Source organism: Parus major, chromosome Z, assembly GCF_001522545.3.
Source record: "Parus major isolate Abel chromosome Z, Parus_major1.1, whole genome shotgun sequence".
Classification (NCBI taxonomy): domain Eukaryota; kingdom Metazoa; phylum Chordata; class Aves; order Passeriformes; family Paridae; genus Parus; species Parus major.
This window is the reverse complement of record NC_031799.1, coordinates 63,539,514-63,566,970: the sequence shown is the minus strand read 5'-3', so window position 1 is coordinate 63,566,970 and position 27,457 is coordinate 63,539,514. Positions and strand designations below refer to the sequence as shown.

Sequence of the window (27,457 nt, the reverse complement as noted above, 5' to 3'; positions counted from 1 at the left end):
TTATTTTTTTTACAGTATGGTTAACCTCAATCACTTCAGAGTATGAAGAGTGAGCTGAAATATACTCAGACTTTTAGCATGCTTTTATTTGGAGACGGCAACATCATCAGAAACAGAGACTGATGTGCACAACTGCACAGAAAGATGTTTTGCCCTGTGTCATGAGAGAGACAAGAGATGAAGAAGAAAAATAATTCTTTAAACCTCAAATTGGCTACACCTGCTGAATAGACAATGGATAGCTGAAGATGAAGGAAAAAACCAGGACAGCAGTGATGATAGCAAAGAAAGCACCAAGTGTGCTTGCTTTACAAACTTAGCATTCTAAGAATGCTGCAAAATATTAATCTTTTTAGATTTTTTTAATCAATTTTAGATTGTTTCTCATCATCATTTCATTCTGACATCAGGAGAGATGCTTTAAAATATATATATATGGTGCTTTAAAATATATTTGAAGTGATTTTTTTTAGCTACCTTCAGAAAATTTTTCAGTGTCTTTAAATGTCACCTCTGACATATAAACTTCTTGTATGCATCTCAGCTACGCAAGTCAGAATAAAACCTCTCCCTTTTCTAAAAAAATACAGATGCAATTGTGAGTGCAACCTGCAAGTCTCCTGTTTTAGAACACAGTTCAGCAAAATAGGAAAATGGGAAATTGTTGACATTTGTAATTTAGCTAGGCCTACCTAAATATTTCAGAGGAAAATTACCCTGAAAAGAAAAATGAGAGTATGATAAAACATTAAAGGAGGTCAGTTATGCAAAGTGTCAAAATTGTTCATATAAGAAGGAAAAGCATTTTCCTTTTTCTTGGAAAGAATAATACTATTTAACACAGGGGAAAAACTGCTTGATTTGGAGGCAAAACAAAGATCAAAGTGAGCAGGTGAGTCAGTGGGTTATACTAGAGAAGAACTGGAATGGCCAAATAAGAGGAAATTCAGGAACAGAAAGATTAGAAAGAATTTTGTTTAGGGGAAACCTAAATTAAATAGTTTTCTAATTTGAGGAGTACAGAAGAGAATTCCAAATGAGGAAATATGAGGGTGCAGATACAAGGAGAGAAGTTTGAATGTTGGCTGCAAAATTTTAAAATTTTACAGCTCTTTCTTCATTGTGCCAGTAACACAACAATGTCTTAATTTGATTTTTCATACATTCAATGTCTTGTAAAACGCAGGGGAAAAGCAAAACAATCAGTGCTTATAAGAAAGGCAGCAATTCTGCAATTGAGCCATCAATTGACTTAATTTATTGTAAACATCTGGCTTTCCCCAGACTGGATATCCGAGACACCCTTAATGACTGAGAGAACAGGTTATGGAAATCTCACAGCTCTGTCCCATTTAAAAATTTTTTGTGTTTTATGATGTCCACATCCAGTTTAAGTCTTACAGTACTATCAACATTATGGAATAGAATATGCATATTTTCCAGTGGAATAAATGACCAGAAATGCTTTGGTAGTAAATCCATTTCTCTTCCCCTACACAACAGGTTTCATACTGGTATGTTAGGGCGTTTCATTGCCTGTATTAACAGTCTCTGTGGCTAAAGTCATTGATACATAAGTAAATATAAATTGTAGGTCACCAAGCATATAAGCAGGGTAATACAAGTCAGACTTTGTCCCTTAAATCACTGGGCTATGCACATCACAGACTGGGAGTTAAGCAGAGATGGGATTTTGTGTAGACTTTCAGTGTAGAAACTTGTTAAAATCAGCCAAAAAGAGAGTAATGGTTTTAACTGCTAAGACAGACGTTTTCATTCACACATTAGTGTAATCCAAGGTCTTCCATTACCCTGATTCAGACCAAAAATGTGGAGGAAGTGTAATGTAGTTTACTTCCTGCAACTCTTCTACTATACAGAGAGTTGTTGGAGGCATTGGCAAGACACTGACATGATAGATACTCCTCTGAAGTACAAGAGCCACAAATTAAGATGAAAGCTTATCACTGAGATGGATACTCTGTTACTTTAAGAAAACAAGAATTCAGTTTGGTCATTCCCACTGCTATATACCCTGAAAAATTGCATCATGGAAGTCATGGGCCTAAAAAATATTGTCTGTGAGACTTACATGCACACATACATCTTTTAATCTGAACTGAAAATGCTGTCCTTAGAAGGAAGCATTGTGAGTTGATTGGGTGGCAACACTACTGATGCTGGGGACTGCTACCCCATGTTAAACTTCAATTTCCAGTCTTCCTTTGCAATAGTTTTCAAATAGTCTGATGTGACATGGATGCCCAGATTGCTTTGCTGTAGATGAAGCAGACATATGGCAATTCTGTATTGAGGCTGGCAGTGTCATGACAACATGCAGAGACCAAGCAACAAAAATAGCCACAAACCATTAGTTTCTTAGCTGGTTTGCTGGTGAGACTAAATAGGCAATACTTGGGAAAGGCAGTTTACCTAGTGTGAGATGTTCCTGTAGGATAGTAAAATTTGCAGTTCGTGTTTTTGCACAGAAACCCTGCATCTCATTCAGTGAGCTCCTCGTCTCTGACCGAGATATTACAGCAGTAATGAATGGGTCTCTGTGCCCCACGTGAAGCCACAGAAAGGATAATTTTATTTTCTGAGAAAGATAAAAGAAATGATGACTTCTCAGACACAACAGAGCCCAACAGTAAAAAAGGTTTCTGAACATTATCATGGAGTATAAATACTTTGTTGAACCCTTCCCATTCCCTGATTGCAAAAATTGGTTTATATTATCTAATGTGGAAATTTTCTGTGCCACCCAGTACTGCTTTGCCTTCAATTTCCTTATTCAAAAAATTTATAGGGCTGTATAACAATTCAGTGTGCAATTCCCAGTGTACCTGTTAATAGTATAAATGGGGTAATGGGTATTTTCACAAGCTTATATCTTTAGAGGGGAAAAGAAACATTCTAAATTTTATTTCTGTAGCTGAAATTTTAACCAAAAAACATGTAGGAAGATAGGAAGTAAAAAGTAGTTGGTAGTAAGCTGCATTAGTCTCTACCGATGACTTCACCATATGCACCAAATAAAACAGAATTTTCTGAATTTTGTTGCTTTCTGAATGTAAGCAACAAAAGGAGTATTGGTCTTTGCAGACTTGTTCCAGATGTGAAGATGGCACAGTAAAAGTTCAGGATGGACCCAATGACTAAATTACATACTTCTGGTTCTGTGGTAGGTCTGACATTTTTGCATTTTCTATTAGCAAATGCCCTACCTCATCTGACAGCAGCTGAAAAGCAGATGGTATGATCAAAAGCTTTTCCAGGGTTCAGTGTAATACAACAGCTGTCTTTGTTTTTTTCTTTTTGTTTGGGATTTTGGGGGGGTTGTTTTTGTTTTTTTGGGTTTTTTTGGTTTGTTTTTATTTTTTACTTTTTTGTATATAGCTCTTTTTCTTGTGAAAGTTGTTCTCTGAATTACTAAAATGAAAAAAAAACTACTCCTAGGACTAGATTTTTGTTCTCTGTCTAACTTCAGCTAACTTCAAGTACCTTCTTGGCCACTGAAAACACAAAATATGGTCTTAGTTCTTTACAAAAAATAAATCAAGGGGGGTTTGCAGAATTAAAAGCCACTACTTGTTATCTTAGCACTTACAGAGGTAGAACCTACATACTAAATTAATCCTATTGATTTGTATGGTCTAGATAGGAGGTTTAACCTCCAAAATTACTAGAGTTGCAGTCAGTCCTGAAGTGGATTGGCACATCAATTTGGACACAGAGGACAAATTGTCTTTAGTATACTTTATCTGGAAATCTCAGAGTGTTTCTACGGAGAAACAAGAGCTGTTTTTGCAACCAGCAGGCCAGCAGTTAAATTACGCTTTTCCACTCCAAATGCCTGCTGCAAAATTATATGCTGTTCACAGCAACTATGCTGCAAGAACTACAGTTGACTTTTACTGTTTGAGAAGATACCAAACCCTCTTCAGCCTCCAGAAAAAATTACATCAGCATTAAAAAAAACATTGGCTGAAATTAATGTTTTTGAGTAAAAATTTCTTGAAAAAACCAGACCTAAATGAACTTCTAACCTCTGAGAAGGGCCAAAGAAATTAACTGACAATACACTATTAAATTCCTAAAAGTCCATCTGATTTAGCTAATATTTAATTCAGATCAAAGTGTATGCTAATAAACAGTTGCAGACAGTATTTAATTAGCATATGAATTCACTGAGCTTGTACATCCAGCTGAAAATATGATGTTTTTTTCAGACAATATATGATCAAGTCACACTCTTTCCTGTATAAACTATTCCAGAAACTCGGGCAGGTTTGCTACAGTAACCTTTTCCATCACACAGATCTGAAGCCATCAAAGATCAAAAGGCCTTATTTGTAGTCCATGTAGAAAAGAAACTGCTCACTGTGAGATACTTGGGATGCTGATGTTTGATGATTCAAACAATCGACCATTTGCAAAAGCAGAGGATGCTTTGATGATGATGCTCCAAGAAGGGGTGCACACCCATCTCTGGACACTACAGATGGATGTTGTACAAGATAAGGGAGGAGGCTCAGAGGAGGCAAGTCCTGTCAGGTGGGATAATGCTTTTTATCATGCCAACGTCCTAACACAAGTGGCTCAGCTTCCTAGGTAGGCTGGAGGTACTCATCCTTTCTGATAATTGTCTCAGCTACACTGAATAAAGGGGCAGCTGAAATGTTGTGTCCTATGATCCCACAGTATTACATCATCTGTGTAAAACTCCCCGTTCCAGCAGAGGTACCTGGGCATTCCCACTGAGCCTGAGCGTGGTATTAACCCACTGGACTTTGTGCTTCCTGGGCTTCCCCCAGCCCCACCAGATCAAGGCTGTGATCATTGCTTCAACCAACAGATACAGAAGTTGCAACAATCAAGTCTCATCTCTGGATCCACAGGTGGTGAATACACACCTTTCTAACCTTATCCTCTCTTTTTCCTTCTTTCCCTTGTACATTTTCTTAATTTTTATGCTTTTATACTGTTGAATTTCTAAGCAAAACTGCTGCATTCTAAAATTTGCCAAGTTCCTTATTCTACCTTGATGTTCTAAAGTTTGCAAGTAAAAGTTTGATACTGAACCTCCCAAGAGTTTTGGTTTTTCTTCCCCAAGCACTACTCACAGTAAATCAAACAACCTTTACCAAGGGAACAGGACATAACAATGACTCAACAGCTTCCCAGTACTTTGTGTAAGTAACCACTAAGAAAAGTCAAAGCCCTACACTAGTGTGGCAATATTGGGATTTGAATATTAGCCTTTCAAGGCAGCCTTCTCACTCACTGTGTGTTTTGGGAAAATTGGGATCCACCTCTGTTAGAAATAAAAGCACAATAAACAGCAAGCACCTGTATGATGCAGGTTGTCTCACTCAGTTACTACATCATGACACCTCCTTCGCTTCAATCTGACAGCTCCAGACCTGCAAGTTACACATGAAATCATCTGGAACTACCTACTGCCATGCACATCAGCAGCACAAAGCAGAAGGAAGGTTTACACTGTCCCTGAGCAGCTGTCATGATTGCCACAGCAACCATACACTGTGGTACAGGAACAACAGGGAGCAGGAGGCAGGAAGGAAGTATCTATTACTTGCTGCCATGGGTTAGAGATGGGATTTTATTTTTTTTTCTGTTTTTCTTTTAGTGGGAAACGAATCAAATTGTATCTCTTGCCTCTTTGTGGAAATGTGTTCCATGAATGAATGGATGCACACAAAATTGTGACCACAATCTCTTTGTTCTACAATTCCTTCTTGTAATGGAGTATCAGGCAATGATACTATCAGTTTGCTTAATGCAGCCACTGAAACTTCAAATATTCAAGTAAACAAATTAAGTGGAAAATGGCCATGGTAGTAATAAGAAAACAAACTTAACCAGCAGGTGGTACACACTTAAATGTTGGAGTTAATGTGCCATTTTTTTATTACTAAGCTGCTTAGATTGGAGCTATCCAGATGCACAACGATTTCCATTTTCTATTCAATGGATAAAAGATTAGGTGTATTCACTCTCAAAACACTGTTATGGAATAATTAGCTTTATGACTAATATCTTTCACTGCCACAGGTGTGGTTGTTTTCAAGGACAAAGCGGCCTTTCCCAGAGGCTGCCCAGTGAAGCTCCAAAGACAGACCCATGCAGCTTGCTGGAAAACACATTCTGGCTTCACATCATGATTTGTGAAAAAAGCATGCCAACAACATGCCAGTCCAAGCTGCAAAATTGAGTGCTCCCAAAATAGTAGAGCTGCCTGTATTTGTCAGAAAACTCAGACACCAGATTTACTGTCTTTAAGAGAAAATACTAAGATTAATTTATCGAGACAAAAGTAAATACTCCTTTGAAAGCTGAAAACAGACTACTGAGCTATTACCCAACACAATGTGTTTTTTAGGGATGGCCTGAAAGTGAAGTCTCCTAGCCTGCTTCCTGACTAAATAGCTTTGGTGAGTCCCCATGCTCCTATTTTAGCATAAAATAGATCTTGGAATAAACTTGTTAAAGCATTTTATGTAAGTGTTACAATAGAGAATCTCCATAAATAATCTATGAAATACTATACTACCCTTGTAATCTCCAGATATATGTACACAGACATGTGTAGTCTATTTAATTTTAAAAATATTTTTATTCCATAGCCCTCATTAAGCACCTTGGTCCAAATACATTTCTGAACATAACTCTGATGGTTGTGATGTCAGCTCAGGTAAGTATGTAATTTCATAAAAATTATTCATTGAATTGAGAAATGAAAATGTCTCTGTCCTGCAAATCTAACACACCTAGATCGCTCTTCTAGGGCCTTACCTTTTCATTCATCTTGTGTACTTCAGATTTTATTCAATGAAAACTTTAAACTTAGTCAAGTAAATGGAATATTACTACTACTACTACTGATGATGATGATGATGATAATAATAATAATAAAAAAAAAATAATAATGATGATGATGATGATGCTTCCTGGACATACAATTCAGAGAGCATTATTTGAGAGTGAAATCCAATATGTCAGAACTTGAAAAATGTCATGATTTGAGAAAAGAGGTAGTTTTTGCTATGATTATGCTTCTTCCCTGGCTACAACACTTGCATTAGATTTATGTAACTGATACCAGTATTTTCATGTATTTTAAGCACGTAGAGAAAAAACAATTATTTCCAAGAAAGCATTTTGTTCCTTGTACTTGTTACTTGTGTTTTATTTTTGTTCTCCTCATCTGTGATTCAGCTGTATTGATGTACTTTACAAGCATCTTCCTGCCTGTACCCTGTTTGCACTCAATTATTTAGTGGCACACAGAACTAAGACAAGCCTCTCCTGCACTGTCTACTTTGTTCTCTATCAATCCAGCAGCCACAAAATCAGATAGGCAGGCACACTGACCATGAACATAGAGAAAATAGCCATGATCAATTTAGCAGCTGCTGAGCTGTCTGAGACAATCTGTTGCATCTTCCTTCTATTTTGTGACAGGTTGATCAGACTGATGACGGTCAGTTCAACAAGCAGTGTTTTGCCTTAAGTACAACCAAATCAGAGGGTCAAGCTTGAGCAAGGACAAAAGCTGGGACAGATGTGGCAATATGAAGCGTCTGGCTTTGTAGGAACAGTGAAGTCACCACTCACCCCTGGGAGTACTTCACAACCCCCAAGGACATCCATTTCCTCTGGTTATGGGTGTGCTGGAAACCATCTGGTTTCCTCTGGTGCCTTCAGCACCATGAGCTTTTCTTTTTCAGCACCTTTCTTTTACATACATACAGGAGGTTGTGAGCTTCACAGGATGCCATTAGCCTAGCAGCCACACCCCTGACATAAAACCTTTCTAGCATACCAATGTTAGAATTAGCTGAGTACAGCTTAGGTGCTAGACAGAAACAACTGTTCTAATGATTGATCTTTACATATGGTTAGGCTAGTGTTACAAATTCAAATTCAGAATACTTAATTTTGGGCACATTATCTCCTGGCTAATAGCTCTTCACAAGATTAGTAGGTAGAGAGTGTCAGTGGGGACAGATGTTGCATATCTGCAAAGAAACTTGTAACAAATCCACAACTTGCTTGGAATAAAAATCTCAAAGTGAATACTGCAGACAAAATCTTCACAGTTATTTTTCAGTAGCAGGGTTTGTTCAAAGCCTGAAAACCTGTTCTGGATTTAGATGTTTGGAATAATAAAGAATTGCTTTTTTCTAGTCTCGATAATTCAATGTCTGCCTCTGCTTTCTATCCGTCATTCCCTCTTCATTCTTGCCATCTGTGCTCCTCTCTCCCTTCCTCCATCTCTTCCTCATTACTTTCTTTTATCTTCTATGTATGTTTTTTATGTCTATATTCAAAACAGTGGTTTATAATTAGGTTCTATTATTATTAATTATTATTATTATTATTATTATTATTACTACTCCTACTACTCCTACTACTCCTACTACTCCTATTACTATTACTACTACTACTGAAATGGCCACAAATAATTAATGCTGCTACCCTAAAAAATTCACTCTGTTAATCACTGATCAGAAATGTTACAGAAAATTCATTTTAGGGCACTATCATCAATCTGGAGTTCCCAGAAGCTGTGATGTCAACCAAACCCAAACCTTAGAAGAAAGATTAAGTTATAAAATTGAATATGAATATATGTCTGTCTAGTCAGTTTTTGACTAATAGAAGCCTCCAGAAATGAATTGCAAATTTTTTCAAGGTGCTTTTTCTTCAAAAATATTTCTGCAAAAGCAGGCTCATTGATCTCCAAGAAACCATTGAAAGATCTTGTGCTCTTCAAGAGAATACAAGCGTGTGTTCAAGGGATAGCCTTGCCACTGCAGAGCACGAGCTTCAGAGACAAGCTGCCTTCCATTCATGTCGTGTGTCTCCATAGTGAGTTAATAGCCCTCGTGATGCATCTGCAACTCTACAGCACCTTTAAAATACATTCCCAGGTACAGATGCATAATTATGCCTTCTTCTGCTTTCTGTAGTTGCATGAGTTTTAGTCATGATATGCCTGAGAAGGACTGAAAAATAGTAATATCTGTACCCTGCTAGCTGGGTTCTATGCTGTTCAAAGGAAATGTAGAGGAATTTACAAAAGGGAACAGATCTGTTGCATTAATCACTTTAAATGCAAAAATACTGAGTAAAGCAAACAAAAGTCAGCATGATACCACTTTAGAGTCTGGATAACAGAGATCAGATTTGTCATATCTTCCAACAGGCAAATTAAGGATTTGATCAAAATAATGCATTGAACTCAACATACCAGCTCCTTCTTCTTCATGCACTCCATGAGGATAATGAAGAGGTGCTGTGCCTGGGTTCGGGTGTATGTGAAAGTCTTCTGGATGGTAACTAGCAACTGGTCCCTCAAAGATTCGTTGATAAGTCTGAAATTCAAAAAGAAAAGATTAAAAAAACAGACATGCGGGAACATTGTAACTTCATTTCAAGTGTCTTCAGGGACAAAGGTCAAAAAAATAAGAGTCAACAGATCACTCAAGTTTGTTTTGGGCAGGTTTCAAGGTCAGGAATTGCTGAAATCATAAGAGATAAATTGGTAAACACAGTTTTAGGAAAACACATTGATTGTGCTGAGGCCCATCATCTACTAAGTTTTCATATCAATTCCCACATACTGCATGACAGAAGGTCATTCAAACTCTGTCAAACAGAGGTCAGCTCTGTGGGATTTCGTAACAAAAACAAGAACCACACTGACAGTCTGAATTTGAGGGAGACCAACATTTTCAAGTTAACTGAAGACTCATTTCTCTCAGTGAGTTAGAAAAATTCAACTTGTAGTTAATTTTATGAAAGTGGGAACATTTATGTTGCCAGTGGTTTTGATTTTAGTTTGAATATGTCAACCCACCCTACTGATGTTATACAGGACCTCATAAGCAAACAAAGAAATTTCTCTGTTCCTCACTACACTCAAAGAAAACATTTTCATTTGGGCATGCTGATCCTCTAGGAGCTCAAGAGAACCATTTTATATTTCTCCTCAGTGCTAAGGTCAGTACCTGCAAAAAGCAGCCCAACAGCAGAAATAAAGAGTAACAGTACATGAAATGCAAGTACTTGAACCCTACCCCTTCATAAAAAAAAAGTTTATTCCTCAGGACTATTCTGGGTGAACTATTTCTGTTCTCAATGTCAAAATTATAAAATAGTGGGCTTTAATTTAGAACAGGTATCCTTTGATCCTTCTACACCTGTCCTGGGGTGACTTTATGATACTGGTATCCCCAATCATCTGGTTTATGTTATATATTAAGTTCTGCACCTTTAAGACTGGCTTTGAGAGCAAGAGAGGGGGAAGAAGAAGCACACAGTGTGTTAAGGAAAACATCACTCCCCCACATCCCGGCTCTGGACTGTGGTGTCTGCAGCACGGACAGACAGCGGGACAGAGCTTCTCTCTGGCTTTTAGTTAGTTTTAGCTAACTGAGCTAACTCTGCTAGCTGAGGCAGAGGAGTTCCCTGGACCTTTGTTTTTTCCCTTTTTTCTTGGATCTGTGCAAGCCTGCTCTGGACTGAACACCCAGCCAAACCCCGGGAGCTCAGGCCTGTGGCCCACCGGGGCCTGGGCCTCGGCACTTTCCAGCGCCGGAGGGACTGATAAGACACTGAGCGAGCCGAGCTACACCAAGGCAAGCGCTACATGCTCACAATAGTAGAAGCCACCACTAGATAGCTGGAAACCTACCCTGTGCCTCATGCACCCACTCAATGCCATGTTCCTTAGCCCAGCTGTTTATAAGGTTATTTTTGAAATGAGTTGACGATATGGGGATAAGGGGAAGAGCTTCTCTCTGGCTTTTAGTTAGTTTTAGCTAGCTGAGGCAGAGGAGTTCCCTAGACCTTTATTTTTTTCCCTTTCCCAGAGCAGCTAGTGAGGAGGGGCATTTCCCATTTGGAGTTTTCCTTCCTGATTTGTCCTAAACTAGGACAACACCACAGCAGTTTTCTCACTTAAAAATTACAACTTAGCGTTTCAAATGAGCTAAGTTGGAATATTTTATGGGATAAGTCATCCAGTGGAGTGAAATCAGAGAATCTTCATGTCTCAAATTTTAGGCCAGAAGATTAAAAAAAAATATTTAGTCCTGCAGCAACTGCAGAGAAATATCAGAAGCAGCAGGTATGTAAAAGTCAGTGTTAGCTTAGGGCAGCTGCTCTGGGAGAACAATGACTCCTTTATTTTGCATACTATTGGCTGCAGTTTCCTGCACTTCTCCTCAGTGAGGTGGCATAAATGAGACCGCAGGATACTCATTACACCGCTGAATTTCAACCTGATTTCATGATCTAATCTTTATACCTGCAGCAAACACTGTTAGAAGAGACAACAAATGGAATGGGAAAGAAGTGCATGGAAGTATATAGAAGATCTGGCATAAGGAATGCACGTGTTCTCTACCACATGAATTTGACTTTGGCTGTAAATATTCCCGTTGAATAGAACTTTGACTTTAAAAAGAAGCCTGGAAGGCATATGTCTGTGTGTTGGGATTAAAATGAATTTACATGGGGTTTTAGACCATTCTATGTGGATGACTGTTCTTCTTAGGCTTGGCTTCTGCTTCATTTCCTACTTTATCATGGACTCCCTTTGGGTGGTGAGTCTACCTCTGCACCTCCTGTTTTCATCTAGGAGCAGTCTGGCCCTAGATGTGCTATTTCCTGGGATACTGGAGAGGCAGCAACCATGCATCCACTGCTCACACATTAGGTGAGCACTCCTTCCCTGCAGCATGACCTGCCTCCCTCACAAAAAGGCAATGCTGCGTGGCGAGTTAAAATGCACACGAGGAGTTAAAATTTCCAGCCTTCCTGGTGGACAACACTGGAGCTGGCAGCAGAGGACTTGCTGTGTGGGAATTGTAAGAGAGATAACCTGACCTCCTGTACAGAATAAAGATGTTAAAAACACAGGGGGACATGAAACAAGCTGACAAGGATACAGGTAGAAATGTAGGACTGTGTGCTAAAGAGAATCAGCTTGGAAAGACTGATACCCAGACAAGCACTAATATACATTGAGTTGTGTATTAGTAGGTCATATGTGATATAAATTCTGATTTTAGGTTCTTGAAAAAAAGGTGTTAGAAATCTGTATAAAATACTTTTAAAATTTGTATAATCAAATTTAAAAAAAAAATAAAAAATGGTGCTATCACTGTATTTATAAGTGGGTCAGAACTGTGCAATCTTCCGTACTTCAAATGAAGAAAGAAAAAAGAGTTTATTCACAATGAACAAGTTTCCTAAAAACATCACCTGGAGAAGCTAAAGAGGTTCATATAAATACCTAATTTCCTTTGGAAACTATATATGGAAGAGTATGAAAATGATATGAAAAAAATCATAGACTTGGAAGATTCTCAAATTAAAAATTTCAGAAAACATTTCCAAAGTTTCTGGCCAGCTTTCTTATAATAATTTCATTTTCCTTAAATAATGTGTAGAATCCAAATATTAAATTTCATTTGAGAAATTGTCTCTCAGTCTAACACACACAGAATGCAAGAGAAAGTTGCATTGAGTGAAAGCAGAGTTATGTCTTGAGCAACCATCACTTTTCTTCCTTGAATTAAAGCTCTCAGAAACTGTATAATAGCATTAGTTTAAGCAGCATGTAAAGCAAACTTCATGTGAAATATACAGAATTTTAAAAACCCGGAAATGAAGAAACTTCCCTGACTACAGGTAAAACATCTGTTAAAGTATTGCTGCTCAGAAACTTTCTGTAGTCATAATTTGATTTATGCAGATTCCTACCCTCACTAAATGTTTTTCTTTAACATCTCCTTGGTCTGCAAGTCTACATCAAGCCTATTCAATGCCTTTGTGAGATCAAAAACCTGAAGTGATTATAATCAGAAACATAAACAATAATAACAATCTCTCCAGTAAAGTAATCATAGCTTTGTGTGCACAGAAATCAGGTATATCAAGAATGGATCACTTTTATTCCTTAGGAGTCTATAAATGTTAGAAGGTGTCAAATCAAAGTTCCCAATTGTGTAATCCAGCTGGGACAAACACAAACTGTTCCATGCTATTAGTGGCTAAATCTATGATGAAGACACCAAATCCAATTTGTATTAAACAAGTAATTCCACAGAGTACTGTGAGCAAAACAACTGATACTTGCAGGTGGGGTGATGATTTCTCTCCTTTGCAAACACCACCACATTTCTTACACACACCTTAAATATGTGCTTTTTGAAATCACGGATTCCTAGTTTTAAATTCACAGAAAAAGAGATGGGCCCACTTTACCAGAGTGAAACACCACAGTTACGACTTCCATCAAAGTCAGCACAGACTGAATAGTGTCAGAAGAAGACAGTATTTTTATCATCTTTCTAAAAGACTAAAAATATTTTGCAACATGCTAATAAAATTATTCTGGGGACATTTTGATGGCATGATTCTCTGAATTCCACTTACTTACATAGAAAAAATACTGCTCCTGCCTAAACAAAATGTACTACAAAACAACTGTGTAAAGCATTCTTTTTTTGCCTTCCTCATGTAATTTGAAACTGTTCTTTCATTCCCTAAATACGTAAGACATGCCCATTTTCCTACCAGCCCAGATATATTCAGCATTTTTTTCTTTCCCAGAGGTTCTGGATTACTGAAGGAATTTAGGTACCTAATATCAAAAATCTGTTATCTGAAGTAGAGCTATATAAATTTACTTTTATTTTCAGTACAAAAATTTGCTCAGAATTGTTGTCTAAGAGTTTGTGGGTACGTTTTGTTTGCTTGTTTGCTTGTTTGTTTGTTTCCAGAAGATCCCAGCCTTAGTTTTGACGCATCATCAGAACTGACGGCTTTCCAGAAAAGTCAGGATCTTGAATTTTAAGAAAAAAGCCCTTGCATGAGCTCAAGGAGTTAGTCAATAGGACCCACTGGGAAACTGCTGTCTGGGCAGCAGAACTGTCCTGGGAAATTGCTCTCAATGAGCAGAACAGAGCTGGCAGATCTCTAAGGATACATTCCATGAAGCACAAGAATGAGACAGGCAAAAGAAATAGGGCAAAGAAGGCAAAAGACTACCACACATGAGACTTGATGACTAAACTTAAAGAAATAAAAAAGCAGAAAATGCGTCATGAGTGAAAAATGTACAGGTAACTTGGGTAGAGTTCAGGGACACAGCCCAGTTATGCAGGACAGGGTCAGTTAAGCAAAGACAAAGAAGAAGCTGAACTTGGCAAGAGATACACAGAATAAAAGGCAGGGCTTCTACAGGTATGACAATGAGAAAAGGAAGGTTGAAGAAAGCATTTAGCCCATCTGGTAAGCAAGGCTTGCAACCTGGCAATAATGTACAAAGAAAAGGCTGAGGTACTCGACAGCTCAGCAAGGCCAAGTGCAAAGGCCTGCATCTGGGTCAGGGCAACCCCAATAGCAACACAGGCTGAGGGATGAACAGATAAGAAAGAACCTTCTGGAGAAGGGCTTGGGGAGCTGGTGGGTGAAAGGCTGGACAAGAGCTGATGTGTGTGTGCACCCACAGCCCAGAAAAACAATCATGTCCTGGCCTGCATCCAAAGCAGCGTGGGCAGCAGGTCAAGGAAGAGGATTCTGTCCCTCTTCTCGGCTCTGCTGAGACCCCACCTGCAGGGCATCATCAGCTCTGGGGTCCCCAGCACAGGAAGGACACAGACTTGCTTGAGCAGGTCCAGAGGAGGCCATGCTGTTGATCAGAGGACTGGAGCACCTCTCCAGCCCTCTTACTGTGAGGAAAGGCTGATGGATATCAAGGGATGTTGAACCTGGAGAAAAGAAGGCTCTGAGGAAACCTTATTAAAGCCTTTGAGCACTTGTAGGGTGCCTGTAAGAAAAATGGGGACAGACTTTGTAGCAGAGCTGGTTGTAATAGAACAAGGAACAATATTTTTGAAACTAAAAGAGTGTTGACTTAGATTAGCTATAAACAAAAATATGTTTACACTGTAGACGATAAAGTGGTGAAAGAGGTGTCCCAGAGAGCTGGTAGGTGTCCCATCCCTGGCAACATTCACAGTCAGGTCAGAGAGGGCTCTGAACAACCTGATCTATTTGAACTTGCCCAGGGCAGGGGACTCCAATTAGATGACCTCTAAAGATGCCTTCAAGTCAAAACTATTCTATGTTCCTATGATTCTGTGTTTAAGATAATCAGGAGAGGCCACTTCAAAAACCTGAACTGACTAAATAAAAAAGGCAATAGTCTGTTTATGTATTGATAATTGATATGTTTATATCTGTCCAAGATGATTAAACAGTGAAGCAAAGCTTTCTTCATTGTTTTGCTGATGCAGAAGACAGATTACAACATTTTGACCTATTCCCTCTTCAGAAAGAATATTTTTTTTAAGTTATGCCTAATATTTAAGAAGATAAGAGACATTTCACTTAATCTGGCCTATAGTCCACCACCTAACTTGTTTAACTTTCTTTTTCTCCAAAGATTTTTAGTACTGGAATCATACAATATTCTAGAGAGTTACAAAGATTATGCTCTAGCCCACTTTCAAAATGCAATTCCATCATAGATTTTTAAAAATGCATTGTTCTCAAAATGCTTTGAAATGTCTTTAAATATTATACTTCACTCAATGAATTGAATACAATCTGTTTTCAACTTTTCATTCTTGAAGTACTTTTTCCCCAGGATAAAGTAAATATATCCATAAAATATCAGTGGGATATGAAAACTATTCCCCGCCCTTCCTTATAGGAAGCTTAGGGGATTTTTTGTTGTAATTATGATTTGCAGTCTAGACAAACACACCATATATAAGAAACATTACCAGACGCTCTACTCGTATTTTCTTCCACTGGGATTACAAATAAGATACAGTTGTGCAACTTTGTGGGACTGGCTGAATTTCTGACGTGTTTTCAAATCCACACATTTTGCATATCAGTATGAGAAATGACAGAGAATATATATATATAGTTATTCCTTCATTGTAATCAAACAGGGATGATTTCTGTGTGCTTTTTTTTTGAGGAATAAGCAACACTGAAGATCTTCACTGGTAGCTGCTCAAGATAATTTCCCTGACTACAGTTTATTGAATGGTTGTTTCTTCACCAAAACAGAGATGAATGTATAGAACCTCCCAAGGTCAACAAATTAACCTTCTGTCCAGGTTTTGATTTGCAAGGTACTTTGTTACAAGAGAAAAGTAATGATATACAAATATGCAATGTGAAAATTATTTTACAAATTAATTCAGACACAGTGATCCGTGATTGCCTACGATGTGGTAGACACCACAGGGATACTGAAAAACCATATCATACATTGTGATTCCTTTTGTTCAAAGTGAAAAATTCCTGTATTTTGCCTATTAGCAAAAAGGGATTTAAATAACATTCTTCAGATTTGAAGCCCAGAAACTATGCCACAGTGGATTCAGGGAAAGATCAGTCCAAAGGCAATCTTTAATGATTCTCATGTGAGGATGCCCATTTAAAGCACAGAGAATGTTTGGTATTTCCTTGTGAACATTAGGCAAGAAGTACATTTTCATGGCATTAAATTGAATTCTTAAGGGTCTCATGCTTTCAGAAGTAGAACTGATAGAGTAGTTAATGAGCTATAAATTCAACTTGGAGACTGCATATAAAAATATATATGAATATATTTTTTTAATAATGCAAGTAATTTCTAATTCTGTAAGGAAATATTTTTCCAAGAAGTGACATAATTTAAACCTAGTGTTTCATTTCTCTGCTTTCAAATTCAGTATTTGATAAACAAAAACATCTCTGAGAATTAAAAGCTTCAAAATATTCCTTTAATGTTGCACTTTGCATTTGTTTTACTTTCAGCTTTTGCTTTTGCTTGATTATACAATCCAAAATACTCCAGCTGTATGTAGAGGAGAGTTACTACCAATGAAGATATTCACTTAGGGCTTAGTAGGGACTAAATTTATGAATTATGTTCTCACTCCTAAATGTTGTTCATCATATTTTCAAGTAAAAGAAAAAATAAGTGCTTCAGAGCCTGGAAAACCTGACCTTTAAATCAAGGCCAATAGTGAAAAGCAGCCAAATAATTCTTCCAACTTACCATATGGGGAATGTTGCATTTAAGATGCCTTCTTATTTAAGTTACCATGTGGACATAGCTTGTTTGTTATTAAAATGTAAAAATGCACCAGGAATGCACTCAGCTCTACTAAATTACTTCTGAGAATTTTATTTACTTGTACTGAAATATATCCACCTATTGCACTCCTAAAACTCTGTTCCAGGCTTTTCCAGACCAAGGCAAAATTTAGTCTCTGATATTAAAGTCCTGATAAACTTAAATCCTCCCCCTGTGTTAGTTCTGCATATCTGACACTCGAAATTCTGAAACCTCAGCTCAGTGGACAACTGACATGTGCCTTACATCCCCCTGAAAGTCCAGTGAGAGAGATGGGACAAGGAGACTTCAAAACTCATTTTCCCCCAAAGACATCTTTCCTTGAAGGTGTGTTTCACCATTCCCTCTGCTATGCTTGTGGTGCCTCGCAGAGCGGCAGGCGGCACCTCCTGCCAGGCGGTGCGCGGACAGCTCTGGGTTGTGCTGGCAGCCTCCTCCACTCCGGCTGCACTCACAGTGAAAATGTCTACTCAAAGACTGTTCCACAGGAGTGAAATATCTGCCTTGTCATGAGGAATGCTTACAATTATGCCTTAAAAAGGCATATTGGAGCTTGTCTCCTGTCTTTTCAAAGATGCACAGGCATTGCCATTGTAAAGGGGTAACCCACCTTCATTAATGCAAGAAATCGTTCATTTTTCTGCAATGTGGAATGTTCTAGGAAGAATTAACAAGGAGGGAAGCCTGGCACAATACAATTCTTTGAAATCCAATACAAAAGGGCCTATTGGGCAGATAGGTAATTGTTCAACACACTAAAGGATTTCTTTAAATGGATGGATTGGCACAACACTGATCAAAAGCAGAGAGATGTATTTGTTCTGCTTCATCTCCAGACATACTTATTCTCCCCATGGAAACAAACTTTCAAATTAGCTTAAAAGCTCACAGAACTCACAGCAGTGCTTAGTAGACACATGCACACATTCCTATGTGAAGAAAATTAATCCTTGTTGGGCTGTTGTGAATTAAAATTTAAGTTGTGCAAAACCAGTATAATAATATAAACATGCAAGTCAGTTTGTTTCTGCCATTAATGATGTAATGATGTAAATGTTGAATTATTTAAATCAGTCCATTGCAGCTGGAAGATATGCTGTGTCTCAGAGAACACCTTGCTTCTGACAAACAGCCAGAATTAAAATAGGTTTTTGACTTGATAGTCTGATTGCCCAGTGGACTGCAGAATTAAACTTTCCATGCAATTTAGATGTATTACCTTGAATTAGATTTTAATAAACACAATTTTGTATAACCTTAGATTCAATCCAAAAGAAAAAGCTACTCTCTGAATTCAGTTAACATGACAATTATTTGGTATTCTCTTCATAGTGCCAAGTATTATTCAAACATAGGTTAGAGAGGGGGAAAAAGGATCTACTTTGTAGCTGAAGTCTAATGTATTTAGATAAAATATTTTTATGAATGATATTGTTTTACTTCTGGCATTATGAAAAATATCACTGTATGCCAGACTGATGTTTTCTGAACTAGGATGAACGCACAGAAATTTCCACTTGCTAGTTTAGCAAATTTCATAGTTTGTTCATTTTATTTAGCTCAAAGTGAACAGAAAAAAAATGAGTAATTTTGGGGATTGATAATGTTGCTGGAAATAGTCTGGAATGAGACCCCCACAATAATAAGACAGAACAATACCTTTCACAAAGCCAGATATGAGTGTCAGGTAAGAAATTGCTTGTCCTTCCTCTATTGATACTATAACTTGCCTTTTCTTCAGGCAGGAGATTGTGATGATGAAATAGAACCAGAGCATCATAAAATTACAGAATCATCAAATGGTCTGGGTTGGAAAGCACCTTTAAAGATCATTCAATTTCAAAATCTCTGCCATGGTCAGGGACACATTTCACTGAACCAAGTTACTCAGAGCTCCATCCAACATGACCAGGAGCAATTATAGGAATGGGGCATCCACAGCTTCTCTGGGCAGCCTGTGCCAGTGCCTCAACACACTCACAGTAAAGAATATCTTACTTATATCCAGTCTAAAGGATAACTCTTTCAGTTTAAAATCATTGCCCCTTGTTCTGTCACTAGAGGTCCTTGTAAAAAGTCTTTCATATAAGCCCCATTTATATGTTGAAATAAATTAATTAATTCTCCTCCATTTTTTTTTATTTTTTTATGATATAAGAACACAGACAAGGTAGATACACATAGCAAATAAATGGATAAAGCATATTTGAGTAAGGGTATGTGGAGTGTTATCAGAGAGGTCACTGAAAACAGAGAAACAACTTCTCAAAGATTCAATGAAACCTGGCACGTTGTATGTGTCACAGATGCAGTGCTGGACTAGGCATGAACCTGAATGTAAAATGGATTTAATTATTTGTGGAAAACTGTCCTTTTACCCAGAAGGAGTTTAAGATCAAGTTAGTTCATGATCACATCTATTTCTAAAACATATATTGCTTGGTCTAGAGCTCTATGTTTACAGATTTATATTTTATTATTTGCTTACTGTATGTGTGAATACATATACCCCTACATACAATAACACATGCAAAAATGAGTCCCTGGGAATCCCAACTGTAGGCTTACTGTGACTACTTTGACAAAAAAACATGAAAAAGCTCTTAGTTATATGAATCTGTTGGATTTTTTCCACTTCTATGTTTTGCTCTAAAATTGTTAAATCTTCTCTTTATTTGTTATTTTCTTCTCTGGGCATCAGACTGAGTTCTGTTTTGGGAACTTCTGAGAGGACAAAGTCCATGATCATTGCCAAACACATGGGAACACTCTGTTGGCTGTCAGGTAAGAAACAGGTTAGGGCAGCCACAAGGCTGTGAACTAAGAAAGCTTCAGCATTTTCTAATAGACATGCTGCTACTCTTGATCTTGGATGCCTGTAGCCTTGCTTGCAACTGATCTCTCATGAGGCAGGGTCAAACCCTTGTTAACTGGTGCCTGGGAAAGGCCTGTCCAAGCACCAAACCAAGAGTACAGCCAAGCTTGTGCAGCAGCTTCTGCAAGAGAATTCCAACAAAGGGTCCTCAGATAAATTTGTTCCATCATAAAGAGTTTTGGGTGTGGTGGTGACACACTACAGAGTAATTTTCTCCAGGGCTGGAGTAGCTGCCCCTGAAGTTGCTCTGTCAGAGCAGAAGCTTTTATGTGGATGGAGTTTTCAATGGTGGATGCAGCACTTCAAGTCCCAGGCTTCAGTGCCCATTCTTGATGCCACGAGACAAGCAAGGCCTTTTTTCCTGTCGATCTGTGGTCTTGGAGGAGCTGCACCATCAAGCACAGGATTATGTATGCAGTGAAAACAACAGTGTTGTTGAAAATAGCCCAACAAGATGGGTACTATTGTTAGGCTTTCCCAGATCAAGGCAATTTTGTGGTAAATTCCACAAAAACATGAGTGGATGAGTCAGACATATGTGCACAGGCTCTTATCCATATAGAGAATTTTAACCACTGTGATACCTACTGGAGGGATAACACAGTAGGACATAAGCATTCCTGGAAGTTCCTGAAGGGCACTGACAAGAACTTCTGGACTCAAGTGACAGAGCAGACAATGAGGAGAGATGCTGTGCTGGACCTCATACCAGCAAAGAGGGATTCTCTCTATTGGGACGTGAAGGTCAAAGGCAAGGTCACTTGGCTGCAATGACCATGAGCTCCCAGAGCTCTAGATTCTCAGAGGAGGAAGAGGGCAAAAAACAAGTCCCAAGATCCTGGCCTTGTGATGAATAAACTTTGGCTTCTGGGAATCTTTCAAAGGGTCTCACAATGAGACTATAGGGAGGAGTGGCCCAGAAACCTGGTTAATATTAGTATTCAGGAGATCCAAGCTCAATGAGTGGGGCAGGGGACCTGGTGACATAGGAAATGGAAAAAGCTCAAGCACTGTCTTCTTCAGTCTTAGGTCCTAGACACTGGGAGGAGAGTCTGGGGGAAGGAATTGGAAGATATAACGTCACCAGTTCATGGATCCTAACAGTGTGTAGTCAAAAATGCTGGGGGTGTTGACTGATGTCATGGCAAAATCATATACTGTGAACAATCAGGACAACTGGGAGAATCATCTGTGTTCTGGAGAAAAGCAATGATCACTCCTGCCTTACAGCAGAGCAAGAAGGAAGATCCGGGGAACTACAGGCTTGTCAGCTTCCCTTTGACCTGTGAGGCTGTGATGGACCATTTGTTCCAGTGACATGGAAAGAGATGACCAGGGGTAGCCACGCTTGACAACCTGATCATCTTCTTTGAAGAAATGACAGGATTGGTACATGAAGGGCGAGGAGACGATGTTCCCCATGTAGAACTCTCTAAGACCTTTGACACTGTCTTCCATACGACCCTCATAGATGAGCTGATGAAGTATGGGATGGAGAAGGAGACAATCAGGTGAATTGAAACTGAGTATAAGGCTGGGACCAGATGTTTGTGATCAGTTGAAGGTCAGTAATTTGTGGCATATTTCAGACACCAGTCCTGGGTTCAATGATGCTCAACATCCTCATTGATGTTCTGGGAGAGGGAACTGCATGTAGGCTCAGCAGGTGATCCTTCCTCTCTCCTTACCATTTTTGAGGACACATCTGGAGTCATGTGCCTGAATCTGCCTTCCCCAGCACAAGAGAGGGATGCACATGGTGGAGAGTGTCCAGCTAAGGGCCACTAGGATGATGAAAGGAGTGGATCACACCATATATGAGGAAAGGCTGAGGGAGCTGGGACTCCCCAACTGCAAGTAGAGAAGGCTCAGAGATTAGGCTGGTTTTAAGGCTTGTTTTATTTTGTTCTGAATGCCTTCGATATTTCACCTATATCAACAATGGAAACGGTAGGTGCTTCTTTTGTAGAGCATTTTAATAATTTCCTGTGTTCTGCTTTACCACTGACCTGAACCTGTGGATAGAGAAAGAACATACTCTAGGAAATGACTTACCCTCCTTCTTCAGAATATTTGTGACCAAAGGCAAGGATGTCAGATGCTCGGCCACTGCCATCGCAGATCACAACGGGAACAGGAGGAGTGTCTCGCAGGTACTCCAGAACAATGGAAATGACATTGGGACCTCCTTCCACAATAAGGGCCACCACTGGAACCCCTTGGCCAATTCCTGGAGCAAAAGAAAGAAAGAAACAAACCAAACCAAACGAAAACAACACAAAGCAAAACAGCCAACCAACCAAATTAAAAAAACACAAACGCACACAAAACAAATAAATAAATGAATGCAACAAAAAAGAAACAAAAAACCCCGCAAAGCCAGCAAGGCAAATGAAACATAACAGAAGACAGAAGAAAAAAGAAAAATCAGACTAAAATTTTGCCTTATGACTGTACAGCATTAGAGAAAATGCATTCAGTAAATCAGGTATCTTAAGTACAGATGGGACCAGTGTAATATATATATATATAATATATATATATCTTAAAGATAAAATCTTGTTTTGAAATCATAAAGAAGCTACTGGATTTCTTCCTCACATGTTCATAATCCGGACTGGAATCTTGCTTGTAGTCTAGCTTTTGCATGGTGTCAGCTTCCCATCACTGAGTCTTCCAATAGTTTTGCTTGCTGTTTCAAAATTACCTCTATAATATTTTTCCTGCTGGAAAATCCTGTATGGGATCCACTTTGAGGTTGCAGCTGGGCAGCCCTTTAACCTCCTCTTCAATAAACTAAACACAATCTGTTGCAAGCCAGCGCTATACTTGTTTTTCAGTTCTAGTCAGTCTCACAGTTTTTCTCTGAATTCTCTCCAGTTTTGCAGCATGTTCCTTGATTTGCAGACCCCACACCAGAGACATTGCTCCAAAGAGAACTGAACTTGTGCTTAACCAAAGGAAATACATCTTAATTTTATGCACCTTTGGTGTAATTACATGGGAGCCCTCTGCAAAAGCTGTAACACAGACTACCAGGAAAGGGGTGTGGATTTAGAGAAAGGCAATCTGATGCCAGGCTGGTGTTAATATATTTTATGATAGTCACTTCTTGACCAGTTGAGACTGGGGACATTCAAAAGGAATCAGGCAATAGAAGATGTTGAACATTTTCTATTAGCATTATTTTCCTGAAAGAAGTTTTTTTTCCTTTCCAAGTAGCTTTGTCTAAGAAAACCTATATACATTCTGCACAAAATTCTGACATTTTATTAGAAAACAAAAATAAAACGAGTGTCCTTCACTATTAATAGCTGGGTTGGGAAAAAGTTGCACAAAGCCATGTAATAAAAGTTAATATGTCTGATGAAGTTTTCATTTAGAGTCAGTTCAATTCTCAGAAGCAAAGGTAAACCTGTGAGCCTGGAACATTAGGTTAGACCCTCTAGAAATATTCACAGATCAAATGATTTTCAATAATTTTAGGGACTTGAATTACTGTCAAAAATGAGATAAATTATTCTTTAAGAAAGAAAGAAAAAAACCTAGTTTGTATAGATAACAGGAACATATTCTAGGCATTTCCTGAAACATTTTGAAGGAAACATTATGTTTCCTAAAGTGACTCTCAGCATGCCTTTTTTATGCCTCTGTCTACTGTTCTACTCTATCCACTAGTCTGTGGATTTTTTTGTCATAGGACTTTGGTAAAATGTGTGGTGTTTTTTTATGTGAAGAAAACTACTGGTAGAATTATAAAATGTAGGCTAATGAAAGAGCATAGGAAGGATGGAGTATAACAAGGTGATTAACAGAATAATTTGCACAGAATCAAGGGTTATTTTTTCTAATAATATTAAGGACTTCTCTTAATTGCTGTTCTACCCAATCTAGACACCTGCTAATAAGATAATATTAAGAAGTATTCTTAGTAATGTCTCAAATTGTGTCTGCATGACATGGAGGATTAATAGAAATTGAGAAAGTTCACAATTTGAGATGCAAAGTCATTTATATGGTGTTCAGTAAATCCTTCTGTAAACTGGAAACTCATTAGGAGGAAATACTAGAAAAGCTGATGACAAGAGAATTGTCTTTGGTATAGCAAGACTACAAGGAAAAGTTATGATCCTGAAAAACATGTTATGATCCACAGCAAAACATCTTCAGAAGGAAACAGGGGCAACTCAGTGCTGTTGTGCAAGTCACTCAAGAAATTCCATCCAAAATACTATCTGTACTTGGGCTCAGGCTTGTTCAGAAGGAACAAAGTGAAATGAATGGAGGAAAAAGCCAAAAGGAGTGTATGGAGAATTAAGATATCATCTTATGGGACAAGATTCAATGAGCTTGATTCATTTTCCTTAGCAAATTAAGGGGCAAAAGACACCATGACTGAATACCCTCATGACATACAGCATATTAGAAATTTAACAGTATTAGATGGAGTTCAGAAGATTCCTGGTTATCATATGAGTGAAGTCTTTACAGCCTTCTTATAAAACTAAGAGGAAAAACTTTTTATATTGAAATGATGCTCTGATGCTCACTAATCATAATAATTGCAGTTGCCTTATGTATCTCAAACTGTTCCTGAAGCAGGTTCTGTCTTCCTGCTGGAAGTTGCTTCATTCCCAGTGTTTTCTACTGGATAAATAATTCTCATAATATCAATAATCATGATTAGTCTAAACAGCTGAACTATTTTTACCTTTCTGGGCCATTTGAAAACATGTCTAAAATTTCTTAAATTTCTTTTGCAACCTTTGATCTTCCTTTTACATTTTTTAAAACATATATATATATATATATAAATGAGCCTTTATAGTCACAAGAGTTGCCTGGCATACAAAAGTTCTCTTTAAGTGTTACAGTTGTGTTTCATTGTAGTTAATAAGATGGCAGTTTTTCTGTTCTCTGGCTCTTAGAAATACATTCAGCTTGAAAACAATCCCCTTATCTGAGAGTAGTAAAAGAAAATAACTCTTCTCCTATTCAGGCTTCAATGAAACTTTTTAGCTTTAAGTTAAAAAACCCAAACCCAAGCATAAGTTAAAAAAACCAAGCTCAGGTGAACCTTGGTATATGTATTTTTATATACATATATTATTTTCATATACAACTGAGTTCCAGATTGAACTGCAATTGTTTTATCATTCTGACACATTCCATTGTGAGACAAAAAAACATTTAAACACAAACTTGATTTATATACTTTGTTTTTCTTTGGGAAATTCTCTCTGAGTTATGGCAAATAGATGATTTTTTTATTTTAAATGCTACTGTTCTCCATAAAAAATTTTGGTTTGGAAAAATCTACTTTTTTTAGTTTGGTGAGCAAATTATTCCAGTTAATTTCTGCATTTAGAAATAACATTTAAAATCAATCAATAATACTTTGTTGATATTTCTTCAAAGTATGAACACTTCTGGTTTTCAGGAAAGTTCTCTTGACTACAGCTGTTTCAATCCTAATGTTACGAAGTTCTACAGATCTATGACAATTTCTGAGCACTAATGGTAACCACAGTAAGAAAGAAAGTCAACAGACATGGTGAAATAACAGAAGATTATGCCTGCTCGAGTACCTCAGAATTTCAAAAAAATGGGTAAATGGGAAATACCACATCCTCAGATTCCTCAGATTTCTATGATGTTCCAAATCATATTTAAACTAGTTATGACATTATATTCATTTCAAAATGAAAGAACTTACTTACTTGCACCAAGATGCCTATAGCTCAACAACTCTCAACCAAAATGCAAAGTAGATTTGAATTAAACTTTTAGATATCTTGATACCAAAATTTTCCTAGATGCTTCCCTGCTGCTAAATATTAGGAATTTGGAAATGAATGCAGAAGAACTGCATAAAAATTTCAGTGTGCCTGAAGACATTGACTGACTATACTAACCCTGCACATATAACTATGAAATTGAGTTGAAGATGATATGAAGTTGAGAACTGACTGTGCTTTGCCTTAATGTAACACCGGGACAATTTGGGGAATGTTGGCATATGATGCCAGCAAGAACCTCTTACTTTGAGGAAAAGGTAGCTGATAGACCTCTCTTTAGCTGCTAATCAAAATATGTTTCCTTCTAATTCTCCTCAGAAATAAAAGAATGAGAAATTGTTTTTAGGTACTCTTTTTCAGCTTGTGCATGCACAGTATTTGATAGTCTGCAAAGAAGGGCCTGGCAGTGCCTGATAGATCCACAGGGAGCCTTTGGTTTCAGACACTTAATTTGGAAAGATAATGGCAGGCTGTGAGGTGAGATGCTAAATGTGGAGGTAATACATTCCTTACAATGTCAAGGACATCATTGCAAAAAGAGTTTCTTGCTCGGGCTGAGATTGTCAGAAAGGAGGCAGTGCCAAAATGAAATCTTGCTGACATAAAAAACCAGACTACAGTACTGGAACTGCTGTCTCCTAGCACACATCCAGAAGGTGGGAACTTTATGCCAAGCACTATAATGGACAGCCCAAAAAATCAACAAGGAGAAAGTTTTCCCTTCAGGTGTTTTTGTGGAATTTACCAAAAAAATTGTTACAGCCTGGGAAAAAAACTAAGGGTAGCACTCATCTTGTTAGGCTATCTTCAACACACTGTTGCTTTCATTAAGCAAGTACTCTAAAAGTATACAACCTTAAAAATAGTGTGTTTCATATTTTATTAACTGGAAACAGAGTAGCATTAATGCACTACATTGAAATAGTGCACAATCTGAAACTGCAGAGAAATATTTTTTGTACAGGGCAATGCATTATTATCAGATAAGACTATCACTTGGCACTGTTTTCTAAACACAGAAGAAAGTACAATTAATTTTTACATATCTGAGTACTTTTTTTCTGTTTCCTAGGAGGCACTAAATGACATGTTAATCACCTTTTTATGTAATATCCTTTGTAGAGAAACCTTTGAAGTTCAGGTGAATTATTCTTAAGTATCTGAAAAATAATGGACATCTGATAATTACATGGAAGATTTCTTTTTAAAATTACTTAGTGCACTTTTTAAAGCATTTCTAGGATGAGCTTTGATTTCAACAAATCTTTTTTCCATTTGAAAGATGGAGGAAACCAATTCTTTAGCAATATACCTGTGGATTTAATCGGTTGTGAATGCTGACTAATATGTTATCAAGGTGATGTTTACGACTTAGTTAACTAATAGTTCAAGATGATAAGTATCTGTTTGCAAAATAAAACGTCTTCCAGCTTAGGAGTGGTCTCTGCATTTTTCTTGTGTGTTATTAAAAATTGTTAGACAGACAGGAGATTTTTTTTTTTTCTCTCAGATTTTCAAAAGAAATATTTAGTTTGTATCCAATAGGAGGTATGGGTGAAACATCTCATATACTAAATGGCATATTACTGTTTAATAAGA

General features: G+C 37.8%; 1 protein-coding gene across 1 annotated transcript in view; it reads right to left on the bottom strand.

Moving 5' to 3' along the window:
• TRPM3 (transient receptor potential cation channel subfamily M member 3) overlaps nt 1-27,457 on the bottom strand; it is a 278,883-nt gene that overhangs the window by 80,413 nt on the left and 171,013 nt on the right. The window contains exons 7-8 of the mRNA XM_015614958.3: nt 22,116-22,290; nt 9,281-9,404 (exon numbers count right to left, since the gene is read on the bottom strand). Coding sequence (XP_015470444.1) covers nt 9,281-9,404; nt 22,116-22,290 — 299 coding nt within the window. The remainder of the gene's footprint in view (nt 1-9,280; nt 9,405-22,115; nt 22,291-27,457) is intronic.